The sequence below is a fragment of the Quercus suber genome, unplaced genomic scaffold (genome assembly GCF_002906115.3).
Source record: "Quercus suber isolate HL8 unplaced genomic scaffold, Cork oak 2.0 scaffold_185, whole genome shotgun sequence".
NCBI classification, from domain to species: Eukaryota; Viridiplantae; Streptophyta; class Magnoliopsida; order Fagales; family Fagaceae; genus Quercus; species Quercus suber.
Genome location: NW_027069643.1, coordinates 24,825 through 45,400, shown reverse-complemented (window position 1 = coordinate 45,400; position 20,576 = coordinate 24,825). Strand labels below are relative to the sequence as shown.

The following is a 20,576-nucleotide window of genomic DNA, read 5'->3' as shown; positions in this document are numbered from 1 at the left end:
ATCATGTGCTTTACACATGGCCTTTCACGATTTACTCTTCTTGTGAGCTAGTCGCGAATTGCACTAGTCCATCTTTGAAGCTTGATTCTTCACTAATATCTCACACTCATCCAATACAAATAAACTCACATAAGTACAAAGAAATGATTGAAGAAGTTATAATCAAATTTGTTACAGAATTAAAACCAATAGAAACTAGTTGGAAATCACAACTTTACAGTTACAATGGTCAAATTGCATTAAAAATTTTAATATTATAAATATACTGTTGAATTAATTAACTCTTTCCTCCTATAATATTATATAGGTGAAAACACTATTTTGGTTCTTACATTTTGAGGTCACAATCAATTTGATCTCTGCATTTTAAGAACAGTTAATTTAGTCCATGTTATTTTCAACTTACAATTAATTTGGTTCCTAGCATTAAATCACTAACGAAAATTGTCTATATAGCAAACTGATAACTAAGTTGGCAAGTCTAATATTAAAAAATTAAATGAAATACTACCATGTCTTAATTTCAACAGCCAACTCGGTGCTTAGTTGGCAAATAAAAGCCAAGACCATGTTAAAAATACTTTTCTTTTATTGGCATTTGGCACACCAAACACCAAAAACAACCTCTCATGAGGTGTGCTAAATGTCTCAAAAATATGAGACATGCTATAGTACGCTCTCAAATATGAGAGCGTACAGACAACAATGCCAAACACTGTTTGGCTTATTTAATTTTTTTTTCTCTCTCCTCCTCTCAGTTCTCTCTCTCTGTCCGGCATTCTAGAACCCCTCTCTCTCTCTCTCTCTCTCTCTCTCTCTCTCTCTGGGGCATTCTCATTGTCATCTCGCCACGCTGTCTTGTCACACTGATTTCCCCATCGCTGATCTCGCCACGCTGAGAGACAGAGACCACCCAGGCTCGCCACTGATCACTGACCCACTTTGCGATGAAGAGGAACTCCATTGTGAAGGACACGGTGGCCGGGAGTGAAAACTTCCATCAGCCGTCTCGCCATCGCCGATCTCGCCACGCCGAGAGATAGAAATCGCCCAGGCTCGCCACTAATCACTGACCCACTTTGTAACGAAGAGGAACTCCAGTGTGAAGGACACGGTGGCCGGAAGTGAAAACTTCCATCAACGACGGCGATGGAGGCGGTTGTCCTGATCTGATTGTCACTCTCGGTGTATGTCTGATTCAATTTATGATTTTAGTGTAAATTGTAATTAATTTTATAATTGATTTGGTGGATTTGGGATGTGGGTTTGTTTAATTTGGTGGATGTGGGTTTGTGCACCGGTGGTGGATTTGGTGGATGTGGGTTTGTGCTGATCTCTCTGGTTGTGTTTTTTTTTTTATTTTTTTTTTTTTTTTTTTTTTGAGGTGCGTTGGGGATGTGGGTTTGTTTTGGTGGTGGCCGTCGGTGTTGTTGCGGCAATGGTTGTTGGGGGTCGTTGTTGTGGCAGTGGTGGTTGTGCCGCTGTTGTTGTTGTTGACGATGGGGATGAGGATTAGGATGATAGGGAGTAATTAATATATTATTTTTATGCATAGTAAATATTATTTTAATGTATAAAATTGAAGAATAGAATATCTGATAAATGGTATGTTGTAAGATAATGTGCTAAAATGATAAAGTAGGTTTTTGGTATGTCAAAATGACATTTTTTTTTTGAGTGAGTTGATGAGAATGCTCTTACAATTTTTTTAACCAGTCAGAATTTTATTTTTATTTTCTCAATTTTATTTTTCCTTTTGCACTTGCTAATCAAGCAGAATTTCCTTTTACTTCCCTTCTTGCAATTTCTTGGTAACCAAACACTATTCTAGTCCAAAAATCATATACCCAGATTTACTACAACGAAATTGTTCAACACCACAAATCCACTACAGAGCCCAAATGCCACTATGCCAGTTTGCAAGTGCATGTTAAAAATGCCCATTTTACAACTTTGATCACTCAACACAAACAAACCCAAAGTCAAGCCATTGTAGTGTAATGGAAACCCAAAGACATAGACACAGTAAGAAAGCTTCGGAAAGCAAACCCACATAGCCATGGAAGTGGACGGGTCATCAAAGAAGAAGATAGCAACGCAGACTCTGAGCCCAAAAAACACACCCAATCCCTTTAGCTTTTCGAATCCGACCACGGAATGGTTCACCAACCAATCTCTTTTGTATGGCGTGGTGCTCAAAACCCATATCAAGACCACTGATCGGAGACATCAAAGAAGTCGTGGTTGGTCTATGTTGAATCTGGGTTCGGAGAAGTTGGGTTTAGTGGATCTGGATTTCAGATTTTGCGTGAATATGGGATTTGGCCTTTTCAGCCATGAATAAGAGAGAACAAAAGATTAATGAGAGAGAGATGAGTTTAGAGAAACGATGGAAAATCAAGATAAAAGAAAAATGTATGAAGGAAAAATAAGATAAGCTTTAGATGGGATTTGGCATATTCTAATTTCTAAGGAAGAAATTCGTACAATAAAAGAAAAGTATTTTTAAACATGGACTTGGCTTTTGTTTGCCAATTAAGACTGAGTTGACTGTTGAAATTAAGACACAGTATTTCTTTTAATTTTTTTTAATATTAGAATTGTGCTAACAATTTGTCACTTAGGCATTTTTTGTTAGTGATTTAACGACAGAGATTAAATTGATTATAAGTTGAAAATAACAAATACCAAATTGACTGTTCTTAAAATGTAAGGACTAAATTGATTGTGACTCCAAAATGTAGGGACCAAAATAATGTTTTCACCAATTATATAGTAGTGAGTTTGGAGGAAGCTCTGAGCAGAAAATTTGGCCATGGCGATCCAAGTTCCTTTCCTCTTTTGCCTCCTTGGCTTGGCCTGCTTGTCTGCTTACACTGAAGCTGCAAAACCAAGTCATTCAAAACCATTTAATAGGACCTGTTTTCCTAATGGCTTTATATTTGGAGCTGGTTCAGCTGCTTACCAGGTACATACATGAATGACACAATAGACTACTTACTTGCATTTTTTTGATCTTTTTCTTATAACAAATAGGGAATGAAATTCAAATCTAAAAGCACTAGCATCCGGGTTTGTTAAGAAATATCTATTTTACATTCTCAAAATTTACTTTATCTATTTTACCATCTCAATCCCATAGTAAAAAACTAAAAAAAAGAAAAAAAAGAAAAAAAAAAAGAGGAACTCTAGCACAACAGCCACCACCCAGATGAAGAGAGGTTGAGGGAGGCGACAGAGAAGGAGGCAGAGGGAAGAGGCAGATTTTGAGATTGTGATTTAAGTGTGAAGTCTGAATGTTAACAATATAAAAAGAGAGAGAATGACTGAATAGTCTATATAATATTATGTGTATGTCAATATACAAAAGAGAGCCTTTATATAGGCTAGGTATGTGTGCAGTACAAGTAATAGAAGTATAGTACAAGTAATATACTAGGCTAAGCCCAATGGGCTAATCTATACACTACATCCCCTCAAACTCGAGGTGGCAAGGAGGAAGCCAACTGGAGTTTGGATATAAGATCTCGAAGACGACCAGGTGGGTGAGACTTGGTGAAGATATCAGCAGGCTGGTCAGCAGATGAGATGGAGAACAACTTGAGATTGCCTTTCTTGAGATGCTGGCGAGTGATGTGGCAGTCGATCTCAATGTGCTTGGTGCGTTCGTGGAAGACATCATTATGAGCAATGTAGATAGCACTACGATTGTCACAATAAAGAGGAGTAGCAGTGGGCTGTGGAGCATCCATGTCAGCCAAGAGCCAGCGAAGCCAGACAAGCTCGCAGGTGGTGTCGGCAAGGGCACGATACTCAGCCTCAGTACTGGAACGGGAAACAACATCCTGCTTTTTGCTACGCCATGAGACAAGAGAAGTACCCAACAGGAAACAGAAACCTGTGATAGAGCATCGATCAGTCGGATCACCGGCCCAGTCCGCATCTGAATAAGCATGAAGCTCAAGAGAAGACCGAGAGGAGTAGTGTAGACCATGATAAAGTGTACCCTTGACATATCGGAGAATCCGAAGAACAGCAGCATAGTGGACAGAACGAGGGGCATCCATGAATTTACTAACCATACCCACGGCATGTGAAATATCTGGACGAGTAACAGTGAGATAGATCAGACTACCAACCAACTGACGATAGCGAGTAGCATCAGATATAGGTTCACCATCCAAGGGTGTGAGCTTGGCATTGTATTCCAAAGGAGTGGAAACAGTCTTGTTGTCAGTGATACCGGCTTTGGAGAGAAGATCAGAAGCATATTTAGCTTGGGAAAGATAGTATCCATCAGAGGATGAGGTAACCTCAAGCCCAAGAAAATAGCTGAGAGTGCCCAAATCTTTCATCTCAAAATGCTGACTAAGGAAGTGCTGGAGAGAGCGGATACCTGCAGAATCATCTCCAGTAATAATCATATCATCAACATAGAGAAGAATAAGAGTGATACCAGCAGAGGATCTTCGGACGAAGAGAGCAGTGTCATGAGGACTCGAAGTGAAACCCTGCTGAGCAACAACTGAGCTGAACTTTTCAAACCAAGCTCGAGGAGCCTGCTTGAGGCCATAAAGAGCACGGCGAAGGCGACAAACTTGACTGCCTGAATGTGGATAGCCAGGGGGTGGTTGCATGTACACTTCTTCTTGAAGGTCTCCATTGAGGAAAGCATTCTTCACATCCATTTGATAAAGAGGCCAACGGCGAACAGCAGCCACAGCAATGAGACATCTGACAGATGTAAGGCGAGCAACAGGAGCAAATGTTTCCTCATAGTCAATGCCATACTCTTGGGTAAAGCCCTTGGCAACTAGGCGAGCCTTGTATTGTTCAACAGATCCATCAGCCTTGGTCTTGATCTTGTAAACCCACCTACAACCTACTACAGACTGACCAGGAGGCAAATCAACCATATCCCAAGTGTGATTTTTATGAAGGGCATCTAGTTCATCATTCATAGCTTGCTGCCAAAGAGGGTCAGTATGGGCCTCACGATAGGTGTGAGGTTCATAGAGGGTGGCAAGGGCAAAAGAGCAATGATAATCAGAGAGATAAGGGGGAGGAATGCTTACCCGAGTGGAACGACGAAGTTCAGGACCATCAGGAGACTCAGGAGAGGGTGGTGCCACAGGATCCAAGACAGGCAGGTCATATGCCGGGGACAGAACCGGAGATGAGTCGTCTGGAGAGGCAGCCGATGTTGAAGAATCCTCCACAAGTTCAGGATAGAGAGGGAGGAAAAGATCAGTAAAAATGGGAGACTCAGAGGAAGAGGATGTAGGAAACTGCTGAAGACTCGTAAAAGGACGATGTTCCCAAAACTCAACATGACGGGAGACACGAAGACGATGAGAAATGGGATCATAGCAGCGAAACCCCTTTTGAGATACACCATAACCAAGGAAACAACAGAGACGAGCACGAGGTTGGAGCTTTGTTCGTTCATGAGGAGGAAGAGAGACAAAGCAAGCACAACCAAAAACCCGAAGAGAGGAGTAGTCAGGGGTTTGACCATAGAGAAGCTCAAATGGTGATTTGTTGTGTGTAGTTGGTGAAGGGATACGATTAATGGTGTATACAGCAGTGAGTGCAGCCTCACCCCAAAAGCGCTCAGGAAGAGAGGCAGAAATGAGAAGGGTGCGGACAACATCAAGAATGTGACGATGTTTTCGTTCTGCACGACCATTTTGTTGAGAGGTGTAAGGACAAGACCGCTGAGTAAGTGTACCATGATTGTCTAAAAAGGATAGGAAAGATTTATCATTATATTCTTGAGCATTATCTGATCGAAAAACTTTGACGGTGCGATTGAACTGTGTTTGAATCATTTTATGAAATGTTTGGTAAATAGACACAAGTTCAGACCTATGATGAAGCAGATAAATCCAAGTATATCGAGAAAAATCATCCACAAATATGACAAAATATCTAGATCCCCCCTCAGTAGGAACAGGTGCAGGACCCCAAATATCAGAATGTATAAGATCAAATGGTGCAGAAGAAAATGAGTCACTATTATTAAAGGGCAATTTTGTTTGTTTGCCAAAATGACAGGAAGTACAATCAAATTTTTGAAACTGAACTGAACCTAAATGACCTTGAGAAGCTAACAACTGAAGACGAGATAAGGATGGATGACCAAGACGAGCATGCCATAGATCAGGTGAGGAGGTGGTAGTGGTAGCAGCTGCAGAAACAACTTGTGAAGGAATCTTCAAGTCATGAACCTCAAACATGCGACCAACCTTACGGCCTGTCCCAAGCACTTGACCTGTCCGGGGATCCTGCACATCCACACCATGATTAGTAAAGAGAAGATCTACGCCTAATTCACAAAGTTGACCAACAGAAAGCAAATTGAGGGATAACTTTGGGATATGAAAAGTGTCACTAAGGGATAAACAAGGAGAAGAGATTGTTCCTTTATGACTAACAGGCATAGGAGTTCCATCAGCAGTGTAAATGGTGATTGGATGTTCTAAGGGTGCCTTATCAGAAAATTGGGATTCATCAGGAGTCATATGGTTACAACATGCAGTATCAAAAAACCAAGGTTGTTTACCTGAGGTGACAGAAAGGGCAGTGGAAGTGCGGGATAAAACCTGTTGAACAACTGCCTCAATATCAGCCGTAGTAAGTGAGGAAGTCAAAGATGGACCTGTAGGAACCGATGGATCTGAAGGACATACAGCAGCTGCCCGAGGAAGAGAAGCTTTATTCTGCTCTTGCACAAATTTCTGCAGTTTGCGACAAACTGAGATGTCATGGCCTTTAGCACGGCAAAACTCACAGCGAGTACCTTTGGAAGACTGAGAGGTGGGACGCCCAGAGTTTATCCGTGGAGGAGCAGTGAATGCAGCAATGGGAGGCTGTGGAGATGGTGTAGCCAATACATGATCAGATGATGACATGTGATAAGCAGGCCGACGGTTTTCCTCAGAGATGAGCTCCTTCACTGCAGCATCAAGAGAAGGAGTAGGAGACCGGCTAAGCAGAGAAGCCCTAGTAGGCTCAAAATCCTCACGCAAACCCATCATGAAGTGCATAAATTTACGGCGATCCCGATATTTGGCAAAGAGCTCAATGTCCTTAGAACACACTAGTGGAGGATCTGCAGCAGAGAGTTGTTCCCACATAGTAGAAGTCTGAGAATAAAAATCAGAAATGGACTGACCTGTCTCTTGTCGCATTTGATAAAGTTTTGATTCAATATGGAACTCTAAGCTTGAATCATTAGTACAATTATAGCGATCGGCTAAAAACTTCCAAGCAGCCTCAGCAGTCTCAAGACGAGGAAGAAGATTATGAATGGAGGGAATAGAGGTATTAATAAACCAAGACAAGATCTTACTCTGAATACTCTCCCATTCCTCTAGGCGATCTTCATAATCATCTGTTGTAACAGTAGTTGTGGAAGACTCTTCAGCAGCTATGACTTTGGACTTAGGGTTTGGTACTGGCTTAGGAATTGAACCAGTCACATATCTCCACAGTTTACGACCCTTGAGAAAAACAGTCATATTCTGAGACCATGCATGATAGCTAGTAGGACCATCCAACATAATGGTGATAGGACGTATGATGTCGCGTTCACTTTGTTGAGCCATAATGAAGAAAATGACCAAAAACTGAGATTTAGAGACCTCAAATGTAGAAACGGAGCCCAAAATCGGAATCTACGCGAAAAACTGAGCAAGACAGGTCCTGTTGAAAAATTTTGACCTTGGTCAAAGTCAACGGTCAAAGTCAACGGTCAACGGCTGATGCTGACGTGGATGCTGACGTGGGATGCTGACACGAGATGCTGACGTGGCTGAGTGACGTCACCCTAGGGCTGACGTGGCAGTCCGTGAAACGGAGCAAGGCGCGTGGGGCGCGTGAGGCGCGTGGACGGCGAGTGGACGGCGCGTGAAGCGCGTGTAAGGGAGAGATGGCACGTGGAGGCGCGTGGCAGCGCGTGGCGGCTCGTGCTCGTGAGGCAGAAACTTCTGGCGACGCGTAGGGGCGCGTGGAAGGCTGTTTCTGGCAGATTTTTGTTAGGTTTTGCTCGGGACTGTCAGATCTGTCAATGTATGCCTTTACTTTGGCGATTTGATCAACAAACTGACGAAATCCGAGTGTTCTAGGTTTGTGGGCGTGACGACGGTGACTCGCTTCCGACAGTGAGTACCGGATGAAGGCGAGGGCAGCGGAAGAACGCCGGAGATGTCCACAGGAACCAAAAAATCAGAGGAAAGGCTCTGATACCATGTTAACAATATAAAAAGAGAGAGAATGACTGAATAGTCTATATAATATTATGTGTATGTCAATATACAAAAGAGAGCCTTTATATAGGCTAGGTATGTGTGCAGTACAAGTAATAGAAGTATAGTACAAGTAATATACTAGGCTAAGCCCAATGGGCTAATCTATACACTAACACTGAACATGAAGAGAGAGGGAGGGAAAAAAAAAAGAAAAAAAAAAAAAAGGAAAAGAGAGGATAAAATATATTATTTGTTGCTACCATCTAGCTACAGTATGGTTGTATATATATTGTTCAAAGTTGCTAAAAACTTTTGGCAACCCACACCCAAATGAAGCACAATTTTAGAGTATGGGTTGTTAAAATAGCAATTTGGGAGGTTTTATACCCCAATGTTAGTTCTAACTAGCTAGATTGACTTTGCTTTCATTAGAGAACTAGATAATGTTACTAAACTATAACGTTGGGGCTTATTTTCATGTTTCAACTAGCATGTATTTACTTTTATCCAGCCAATAAGATTTAAAAAAAAAAATTACTAATTTAAATTTTTTTTAATTTTTATATTTGAGCCAGTCTGAAGGCGCAGCACATATTGATGATAGGGGCCCTAGTATATGGGATACTTGGATCAGCATCAGGTGCAATACCTAGGTGCAATACCTCAATTTTCTTCACAATTTTTTTAATTTTTTTCACTTTTTAATTTTAACTTTTTTACGCTTTTTTAATATATTTTATTTAATGGCTGAGATTGAAAGTTGCTTTTTCAACTTTCAATCTCAGCCTTTGATAAGCTATTGCACCAGGTGCAATACCCTAGGTATTGCACCTGATGTGAATCCGGGATACTTTCACTCGGGAACATCCAGGTCTTTCTGTTTTTAACAGCTTTATATATATAGAAGTGTGATATGATTGCATCATGATGCTAAATATTTTGTGTTTTTTTTTTTCCAAATGCGAAAATATTGTGTTATTATTACAACATTATTTGTAATATTATAAATTTTTAGTTTTAGACATGCTTCCTATCAGTTTCTTATATGGTATTTTTCTTTTTCTTCTTTTCTTTTTTAATTCAAAATTATCCAATTATTAAGATATTTTTTCTAATTGAAATTCTAGTATCAAAAGTTTAAAATACTGTTCATTAATTTTAACACCAAATTATTCTAAAGGAAATTTACTTTTAAACTAATAGTGAAATTCATGTTGAAAAAATAGTTGTCCATTGACTCGAGTGCACAGAAATAATGCTAATTAACTACAGCATTTTGCGATTAAAAATGTCAAATTAGGACAAAGATTAAAATCATATAGCATATGAAAAATTATTTTGCATATTCAACATACTATACCTCCCTTCATATAAGAATTGATTATATTATGTACAACTCCTGATAGATCCATCTTTATATGAATGAGAGCATTCAAATGTACTGAATAATTTCACTCTATTCCCTCAACTAGCTGTCATAACTAGTCATATCTCTCATGTCAATTGGGTGCAATTATTTTTACTGCCATCTTTTTCCTTGGACAAAGTTAGTGACAGTGCATAGTTTTATTTTATGTTATAGCTTTCAAAAATAACTATCACATTATTTGAAGGACCNTAAATTTTTAAACACCAAATATTCTAAAGGAAATTTACTTTTAAACTAATAGTGAAATTCATGTTGAAAAATATGTTGTCCATTGACTCGAGTGCACCAGAAATAATGCTAATTAACTACAGCATTTTGCGATTAAAAATGTCAAATTAGGACAAAGGATTAAAAATCATATAGCATATGAAAAATTATTTTGCATATTCAACATACTATACCTCCCTTCATATAAGAATTGATTATATTATGTACAACTCATGATAGATCCATCTTTATATGAATGAGAGCATTCAAATGTACTGAATAATTTCACTCTATTCCCTCAACTAGCTGTCATAACTAGTCATATCCTCATGTCAATTGGGTGCAATTATTTTTACTGCCATCTTTTTCCTTGGACAAAGTTAGTGACAGTGCATAGTTTTATTTTATGTTATAGCTTTCAAAATAACTATCACATTATTTGAAGGACCAATTTTCTTGACAACTTTGTCATAGCTTTCTGTTATATATTTCTTTCATATGGTGCCAATAATTTCTTCTTTATTTTTTTAGGCCCAATAATATTTGCTAGTGGAAACTTGAGATGCAAAATAAAACTGGAAATTGTTTTTCATGCTATGGGTTTCTGGTGCAATGAGCTCTTAAAGGATGGTCATGGGCTAATTTCTCATGTCAGAAGTTTTTGACATTATTCATGAGTACTTTTACAGGATAAGATAAACAAATGCAATAAAAAAGTAAAGGGAAAAAAATCATGATCAATTTTGAAATTTGTAAATCATATATATATATATATATATATATATAAACTGGCTATGTATATTTTTAGGCTTTCTCAGTTTTGGTACTGGTACACCAATTTGAATTGCTCCTACAAAAAAAAATAAAAAAATAAACTCAAGCTAGTAGTTGGATTTTTTATACTACCAAATAAATATTGGTATTGAATGAGAACCCTTAATTATATAACTAATTAACTATACAATGAAAATCAAACTGATTAATTTTTTCATCCTTGAATATCAATTTCTCTCTTGTTTGATCTTTTGTGAAATTTACAGAAAAAATTGCGGATGGTAGCAATGGAGATGTAGCTGATGACTTTTATCATCGTTATAAGGTAGCCTATCATACTATTTGGAAACATGGTTAACGTTATTATTTGTTTTAATAATTACGAAATGGTACAGGGGGACATAAAACTGATGAAAAAAATTGGATTGGACTCTTTCAGATTCTCTATTTCATGGTCAAGAATATTACCTAGTAAGATTTCTCACTTGAACCAATTCTCATCATTTATAATTATAAGTCTCTACCTAGTAATTAAGCTTCTAATTACGATGGGTTCCATTAAGACAAACTTCAATCCAATCTGAAGATCAAAATGGTGGATCAGCAATGAGTTGATATTGGTTCATTCAGAAAACCCACTAGTTGATATTGTTGTTTAATCATTTCAATTTTGTTTACAGAGGGAAAAATAAGCAGGGGAGTGAACCCACAAGGTGTTAAATTCTACAACAACCTCATCAACGAGCTCCTGTTGAATGGTGAAATTATACTTCATTTTATTTTCAGCTATAATTTTTGTAATGTCAAACATATATGGGAAATACCATTAGTAGGGGTGTGTGGATTGGGCAAGAAAATGCCAATATTTCTATCCAATCTGCCACTAATGGGTTGGAAAAATTTAAATCCGCCACTGACTCACCAAAGTCTAAATCCGGTGGATTGGTTACAAATTTTGGCAGTTTCAATTCTGCAGGTTGGGAGGATTGACATTATTCTTTTGATAAACTACAGAGTATATATATACTAACATACAAAAATAATGAACATTGGTGCCTAAACTAGCCGTATTACAAACTATAAGAACTACTAAGAGTATTATACATGCACAACAGTATAATTAACTCTATTATTAGAAACTAAATGACCTTTAGCTTTTCATTCTAATGTTACATGTCATTTTGTATTTGTTTGCATCTTGAGTGGATTGATTTGAGTTTGTAGGTATAGCTGGCTTTACATGTAAGACCATAACATTTTTTTTTTAAAAATATATAAAAATGGATCAAATGACAAAAATATTTTGTAGATTTACAAGAATATATGAGACCCAAATCAAAAGGACAAACAACATACTCAATAAATATACAGATACAAACATTAAACAATAAAAGAAAAAAAAATGCCTTTGTGGTTGCCTAGGAGAGTAGGCAACTGATGGAAAGTGAAGAATTGAAGGGATTAAAAAAAAAAAACCTTCAATTTTGGCTGAAGGTGAAGGCTAAATATAGAGTGTTTGTAGTATATGGTTGAGGTAAGTTCAGGGTTTCAATGTTGACTTTTTATATTTTGTTTAAGGAATTGATTACTGATAAGCTGTATAAATTGATTAGGTGAATTGATTAACTTTAAATATAAAATATTTGGTTAAATTAAGTGGGCAGGTCAAGATGTAACGGGATGGTAATGTTTCAACCCGTTATCCAACCCAATATGCTATTTTGGAGGTCTGGCTTGCCCAACCCAAACTGCCTAATTTAATGATCTGTATGGGGCCGGCAGATTGGTAGGTCAAGCAGATATTTTGTACACCCCTAATTATTAGTATAATGATAATTAGCTACACAATAAGAAATATGTACGCTAATGATTTTATGAACTATTACATATATAAAAAAGAAGATTTTTCCAACCCAATTTCAAAAAAAAAAAAAAAAAACTTTAATGGAATATATATTAGTAGTTTTATTAGAATGGTCTAAAAACATAAAAATTGATATTTTTAGCATTTTTGCATAAATGTTCTCTCCAAACTTCAGTTTCACATTGTGGGCAGGTATCAAGCCCCTAGTGACTTTGTTCCATTTTGACACTCCACAAGCACTAGAAGATTAGTATGGTGGATTTTTAAGCCCCAAAATAGTGTAAGTTTTAGCAATTGAACAAAATATAGATCTTCCAATGCTCAAAACATTGTGCCACAAATAATAATTAACTATTTGGTTGTACGAATAGGAAGGATTATCTTCATTACGTGGACTTTTGCTTCAAAACATATGGGGATCAAGTTAAGCTATGGGTCACAATGAACGAACCAAATGGGATAGGCATCAATGGGTACACCTTAGGTATGCAAGCACCAGGACGATGTTCTAATTATGTTGGAAATTGTACTGCCGGTAATTCTGCCACCGAGCCCTATATTGTTGCCCATAACTTACTTCTTGCTCATGGAGGTGCTGTGAAGTTGTACAAGGACAAGTACCAGGTTTGTATGATTGAAAAAAGAAAAAAAAGATATATCATTGTACTATTTAATAAAAAAAATTAATAATTTTCCCCATAAATTATTCAACTTATTAGTATTTGATTGGAAAGGGAAAAAAGTCAGCATATTGGGATTTTAATTTTATTTTTGTTGGCCCACACCAAAAAAAAAATATCTCCCATCTATTTTACCGTTCTGACATTAAATAAGCAATCAGGAATGTGAATCAAAATGCTCTCTAAGTTTGTTTGTTTTTTTGTTTTTGTTTTTGTTTTTTGTTTTGTTTTGTTTTTTTTTTTTTTTTTTTTTTTTTAAGTTTTTTTTTTTTTTTTTATCCATTGTTGGCTTAGGTTGTAAAACTTTAATTTCTTTTGTTTTTATTATTATATGTGTTTTTGTATAGGAAATGGGTGATAGGCCACAATGGCCACATCATGTAAATCCCCTTTTCCAATTTTTGTAAAACTTAAACACAAAAGAATATATATGAGAAAGAAAAGTTTATTTTATTATATGTTTAGTGTTTATTTACATTCTTGTTATGCTTTATGTTTGTTTTACCATATATAAAATTCCTACACAATGACATAAAAATCTAAACATGTCAGTTAACAAAAGAAATAAGACAGTAAAAAAAATGAACCTTGATGATGCAAAAGATCAATAGTTGAGCTCCTCGTCATAGAGGATGGACGATGCTATGAATGGGGCCATCTCTGTAGATAGAGAACCTACAAAATGAATTAGGAGGAAAAGTAACATGCTGGTGTCGCGTTAGCCAAACTGCCTCTGATGCTTAAGTTAGTAAAGGAAAAGGGTTTTTGAGAGAAACAGACTAGAGAGTGATTTATGTAGAGTGTTTGTGTGTAATTTTTTGTACCTTGGGTTTCTGGTGCTTTCTCCTTTGTAGTTGAATGCCTAATCAATGGGCAATGAATCACTGTATTTATGCTCAACAGCTAGTGCGTTACAGAATCTTTGTTTGAAGATCACAGCTCATTCTATGACTGTTGCTCCGTTTGTTACATTTCGTCATCAATGAGTGTAATCATCTTCTCTGCGTAAATGACGATCTTCGTGTAGTGATGACCATAAATTTCTGACTTATCAGTTGCCCCCTTGTTCGAATTGCTGTTTGTTGGAAGAGATAAGAACAAATTCATCTAACGCTTTGTATTTTGTGTACTGCGCATTTATGACGATTTTGATGTTTGAGCAGTTGAATGCCACATGTACGGCCAAGATGCGTTCGTCGTGCGGACATGTCTCGATTTTCCTGCACGTGTTTTCGCCACTTGTTTTGCATTTTTCCCTCCCCTTTCCTTTTCTTTGTATTTTTTCCTTATTCAGTTTCTACTATAGGGTTTGTTTCTTCTTCGAGAGCTTCCTTTCTCTGTCCTGCATTTCCTAGTAGTTTCTTTGTAAGGGAGGACTGCCTGTATACCTTTGTCCATTCTTCGTTATCTTCTCTATTTCCCATTTTGCTAGGGTAGCTAGGTCGTTGAAAATGTTTAAGGTGAGATCTAGTGATCTGGAGAAGAGGCTATCCTCCTCTTATGATCGCGTGGTCTTGAAGGCCACTTCTGTGTCCACCTCCTATAAAGCCTGGAACATCTCATGTTCCCTTACGAGAAAGGATGAGCAGTGAATCAGGGGTAGGTTTCAATTCCCTAATTCTATGAATATTAGGATCCCGAATGACAAAGAGAAGGCTTGTCACTCTTATGCTGATGAGGTTTGTTTTTACGAGGCCGATTTTGTCAATGGCCTTCGTTTCCCTATTCATCCCTTTGTTAGGGAACTTTTTTCCTATTTGCATCTTGCTCGACACAGTTAGTGCCTAACTCTTGGCGGATTCTCGTTTCTTGTATGGTGGTATGGATGTCTACCAATGATGGTGATGTCATCAGAAGGGAAAAATTCCTCTATTTTTATCGTTTGAGGAAATCTAATGACCCCAGCTATTATTAGTTTAAGCTGTGGGATAAGGCTTCTAGGCTAATCCTTGATTACCCCTTGTCTCTTCGTAACTGGAAACCAAATTTCTTTTTTATCTCTGGAAGTGGTTAGGAATTCATCCTTGGTGAGGACTTGGACGAAGCCCCTAAGTTTTTTTTTGTAGTTGGGGAGTTCCTGTGTCTGGTGCATCTTTCTAGTCTTTTTAGTTGCTTTTCCCTTCTTTTATGAGTGACAATGATAGGTAACTTATTTGTATTCTTGTTTTGCAGTTGCCCAGCATCCACGTCTAAAGAAGAGGTACTAGTGTCGCGTTGAGAAAGTAAAGGAATATCTCGAGTCTATCAAGGATTTTGACGAACTCGTTTCTCCTCAGTCTCTTTTTTTACAATTTTTTGGGTCTAGAATCGTCTACTAAGGTTTGGAAGAATTTAGAAGCTGTGAGAAAGAGTACGTGCTTCTGCCCTTTTTTTTTTTTTTTTAATTACTTTTGCCTCATCCTTTCAGGAACGACAACTAGGTTTAGTAAGCAAAAATTAGCTGAGGCCCAAGAGAAGAAGGCCAAGGGTGGCACTATTAGCGGTCTTATGTCCAAAAAAGGCTGGTGACGTTGTTAAGAAAGATCCTATGATAACGCCTTCTCCTACCCATTCGCCTGCCAAGCGCCCTACTTCTCCCACTTCGTCATTGGAGATAATTGTCTCTGGTGGAGAGGAGACTAGGAAGAAGAAAAAGGCTGGTGGTAAATCTTTCCTTCCTACCTTATGGGATGACGCTGACTCGGCAACTTTGAAGGCCCATGAGGCACTTTCTGTAGATGATCTGGGTCCTTTAAAGGTGAAGTCATCTAGCAGGGTGATGTCATCCCATATCCACAAGCTTGTACAGGTAGGCTATTTTTAGCTTCTTCTTTTTCTTTGTTTTGCTTTTGCTAAAGGAGAATTTCTTTGTAGGCTTTGGGGGAATCTCTATTCATCTCTGGGAAGCTCTTAGACTTAGAATAGAAGGTGGCCACGTCTGAGCCCTTGGTCAAGTCTTTATCTGCTGAGAATGAAACGCTAAAGAACAAGGTTGCTATTCTTNTGGGCTTATAACAATTCGCAATGGGAAGTTTGAATAAGAATCTATAATTTATCTCATTCTCACACAAGTATGTTCAAAAAGAAAACTCTTATTCATTTCGTTCTCATTTTGTTACAATTTTCTACTCTTAATCTTTTAGACCTAGTATTTTCTGTGCGTCTCCCCTTTCTTCTCTCTCTTCCTTTATATGAGTCTTCTCCTTCTTTTTTATGTTTTTGTCATTGTCCACCTGGACAACTTCTGGTCTTATGAGGCTCTTCTTTCTTGGTTTTTCATCATGAACTGAGCTTTCTAGGGCTTCTTCTTACTATTCAGGTGTCCACCTGGATAACTTCTGATCTTATCGGGCTCTTCTTTTTGGTTATTCATCATGGATAGAGACTTCGCGGTCTTTTTTACTTTCAGGCTTGTCCCTCTACATTAAATGTAGTGATGCCAAGCAGGTGACTTTCATTTAATGCGGGGGTTGTTGTGGAAGTATATGGAAATTTGAGACAGCTTCCTCAGTGAAGTTGATCTTCTTTGGTACTTACCTTGGTAGCTCAAACACTACCTCAAAACAAGGCTAGGACTTACCTTGGTAGTTCAAACACTACCTCTAAACTAGGCTAGGACTTACCTTGGTAGTTTGGACACTAACTTGGAAGTAGGCTAGGAAGGGGACTGGGCCTGATCAATAGTCTGAGGCTCTATATCTATTGTTAGAATGGGCCGGTCCATGTTGGATTTGTTTCTTGCTATTTGGCCACCGCTTGAAATGGCCCAGTATTCATCCTATTATAATAAGGCCTAATATTTACCCCCCTACAGGGGCCTTCCACGTTATTTCCAATTATAAATAAAAAAATCAATTCCAATTTTAAACTTCCCTCTTATTTCCTTTTTCAACTTTAAACCTGACCTAATTTCCTCAGTTAAGATTTAAGACTATCATCTTTTATATTTTCCATATTTTATTTTCAATTGAAAATTAATATAAACCTTAAAAGAAAATCTCTTGACATTAATGATCCAATTTATTTGAGAAAATATTTAACCACTTATAAAAAACTTTCCCAATAGAAATGCTAACTTTTTTTTGGAGAGAGTTACAACTTATGGCGTTGCTCCTGGTGATAGCTCTCTATCATCAGACCAAGACACCAATTAGTTTTTAGTATAGACCAACTTAAATTTGAATTTAAAACCTTAATTCAAATGGAAAGATTTTATCTATAATCACCCCATTAAAACCTATGCAATTTTCAAATTGAATTTTAAGAATTCAACATTGACTAACCCAATCATATTTGGAAGTACTTTATAAATTTATCAAATGAATTGAAAATAACTGATTTATTTCCCAATACAAATCAAAGCAAACTCCAGATAGAAGGGACACAACCGAGACCCAACTCGAACTGAATGTTCGGGTTTTGTTCAACTATGTCGAGTTGGATATCATGTGGGGACACGTACGCTACAACTGCTATTCATTTTTTATAATTCTCCCACTTCTCTTTTTTTTACTCTCTCACACACAAACATTCATATTTCTTAGTGTCTCTCTCTCTCTCTCTCTCTCTCTCTCTCTCTCTCTCTCTCTCTCTCTCTCTCTCTCTCTCTCTCTCTCTCTCTCTCTCTCAAGTATTGATAAAGACAACTCATAAAAATTTTTAAGCATTAAAAGATCAACACATAGCCTAGACAACACCAGCAAATCATTCATAATTCACACCCAAACTGTTATTACCCACAAAATAACATGAATGTTTAGTCACACATATGCTTTACCCAACAATAGTTAGTCTATTAGAATTTCTCGTAATTGTTTATATAACCCAATTTGATAAAATAATCACCGAAAGTGATACTCAACACATATCCATACAACATATATGGACAAAATGGGCTTTTGCCCTTTTCAGGCAAATTAAATAGCTTTATATTCCCTTTCTCAAACTAATTAGGGAAATGTCCCTCTTTTAAAACTCGATTTGTGATAAATCGAGTTAGGCCCTATAATGGCGTTTTCAAGGAGCTTATAGTGATGTTTTAAGGTCCTATAGTGATGTTTTTTAACTCGACCTCAATGAAATCGAGTTATAGGTAAAAAAAATGCCTATAACTCGATTTCATTAAAGTCGAGTTAAAAAATGTCACTATAGGTCCTTAAAACATCACTATATGTTTCTTAAAATGTCACTATAGGGTTTCAAATTTTTTTTTTCTAACTCAATTTATCATAAATCGAGTTTTAAAATATAGACATTTCCTTAATTAGTTTGAGAAAGAAAGTATAAAGCTATTTAATTTGCCTGAAAAAGGCAAAAGCCCATTTTGTCTCAACATATATTTATTCCTTCCAATCCACATGATTTGACATTTCACCCCTGCGTAGAAAAGCAATGCTACGAGTGTGCACCGCAAACATTTCTTGGGGTGGGTTAGTGCACCTGTGAAACTCGATCCATAATTCTATAGCATTAATCCGAAAGCTCCAGAATTAGAATTATTTGGCTTTGTTTCTTATCAAAAAAAAAGAAAAAGGAAAAAAAAAAAAGAATTAGAATATCTGCATAGTAGTTTTACTTTTACACGACAAAAACTATCCTGACACAACAACAATTAAAATCTGCAAATTTGTCCAGAAAATGCACATGATCTTAAACTCTGTTTTGCGTGTGGAGGGCCTAGGCCTAGGCCTCGTCATTCTATTGGTCTAACCATGGGTACTATTTTGCCTACACAATGCGTACTATTTTGCGCTTGGGGCAATGACGCAGTCCGTGAGGTTCTAACCGAGACGCGTCTATTGCTGGTTGAAAAAAAAAAAATATATATATATATATATATATATATCATAAAATTTGTAAAAATATCATAAAATTTTTTCACTTTAAGAGCATCTATATTGGCAGGGCCATAATTTTAATTATTTGACTTCACCATAAATTACTTTATCTATTTTACTACTTTATAACTTTCGTGTTACCAATTTTGTCGCGGTGGAATCTCATTCCTTGGCCAGTGCATGTTGCCACCGGCAATCCCAACTTGTCCAACAAGCCAAGGCTAGGAAATGCAAAGATGAAGAAATCATTGAACTACCACTAGTAACCTGTGATATTGATGCTCCTACCTTCACAAGACTCAATCCTGTGATGCATGAAGTCCTCCCAACCCTCCGATCTTCCATCTCAGCCCTGAAAAAGCTTAATCCGATGGCTCTAATTGTAGATATGTTTGGAACACCAGCACTTGAGGTGGCAGACCAATTTCACATGCTGAAGTACGCGTTTGTTTCATCTGCATGGTCACATGCAGTGATCTTATACCTATTACTTAACCAGTGCTTGACAAAGAAATAGTACCACAACAACAGCAACAATTTCTGGATTTCGGAGAACCAATAAGAATATGAGAGATTTATTAGGTGTTTTGGGGCTTTGGGCTTGGGAATTACGTTGGTGAGGTTAGTAAGTGTTGTTTGTGTGAGTTGTGAGTAGGGGTGTGCAGCCAACCCTCTACGGTCGACCCAATTCAACCTAACCCATTGAGTTGGGTCAGTTTTTAGGGTTTGGTGGGTTAGGTTAAGTTAGGTTACAAAATTTTTTTTGATAGTGGATTGGGTTGGGTTCGAGTTATAAAATTTCAAACCCGCCAAATCCAACCAACTTGACCTAACCCACCCATATATTTGATATATATTTAAAATATATTATATAATTAATAATTTTTTTTAAATAACCAGCTCTTCCTCTTATCATATATAAAAACCAATATTAATGTATATTAGTTCATATATTAATGTATAATTTGTTTATCAACTCAGGTGGTTTTCTATTCAATTTAATAATAATAGTAATAAAAAAAATTTGTTCAACCCATGGGTTCAACTCGACCCAACCTAACCCATGTAAGTTGGGTTGGGTTAGGTTGGATTTTTTTTAATCCATCATGGTGGGTTGGGAAAAAAAAATCCTCTTAACCCAACTCATGTAAACTCCTAGTTGTGAGTGTTGATTAATATCATTGTAATCCATATCATTGATAGTATATATTTTTGCTTGGCATTGCCATGGATGTAGACATGGAGATGGTGAACCAAGTTAATTTTTCGTGTGTCGTGGTGCTTGCTATTTGTTGTTTTGCATGTATTTTCACATCAAACTTAGAAAATCAATTCACTAACCTGGTATCTATAACAAATCATAAATAATTTTCTACCACAAGATTAATTATTTAGAATACAAACAAATTAAAGATAATAATTATACATTTTATAACTTCATCTACGTACTTAGGGAATTCAATCTCAAAGTTATATATGTAAGACCCCCTCCCATCCTTTCTCTCTTTGCTGAACTGATCTCATTGACCCCCCCCCCCCCCCCCCCCCCCCCCC

At 37.2% G+C, this 20,576-nt stretch overlaps 1 protein-coding gene and 2 pseudogenes across 1 annotated transcript in view; 2 read left to right on the top strand and 1 right to left on the bottom strand.

Annotated features, from left to right (window-relative positions):
* Positions 1 to 2,815: 2,815 nt before the first annotated feature.
* LOC112003402 (beta-glucosidase 17-like) lies at positions 2,816 to 16,127 on the top strand (annotated as a pseudogene).
* Positions 16,128 to 18,927: 2,800 nt separating this feature from the next.
* LOC112003405 (U4 spliceosomal RNA) lies at positions 18,928 to 19,059 on the top strand (annotated as a pseudogene).
* Positions 19,060 to 19,509: 450 nt separating this feature from the next.
* The window catches only part of LOC112008282 (anthocyanidin 3-O-glucosyltransferase 5), a 2,598-nt gene continuing 1,531 nt past the window's right edge, over positions 19,510 to 20,576 (bottom strand). The window contains exon 2 of the mRNA XM_065778511.1: positions 19,510 to 19,562. Within this exon, the coding sequence (XP_065634583.1) occupies positions 19,510 to 19,562 (53 nt within the window). The remainder of the gene's footprint in view (positions 19,563 to 20,576) is intronic.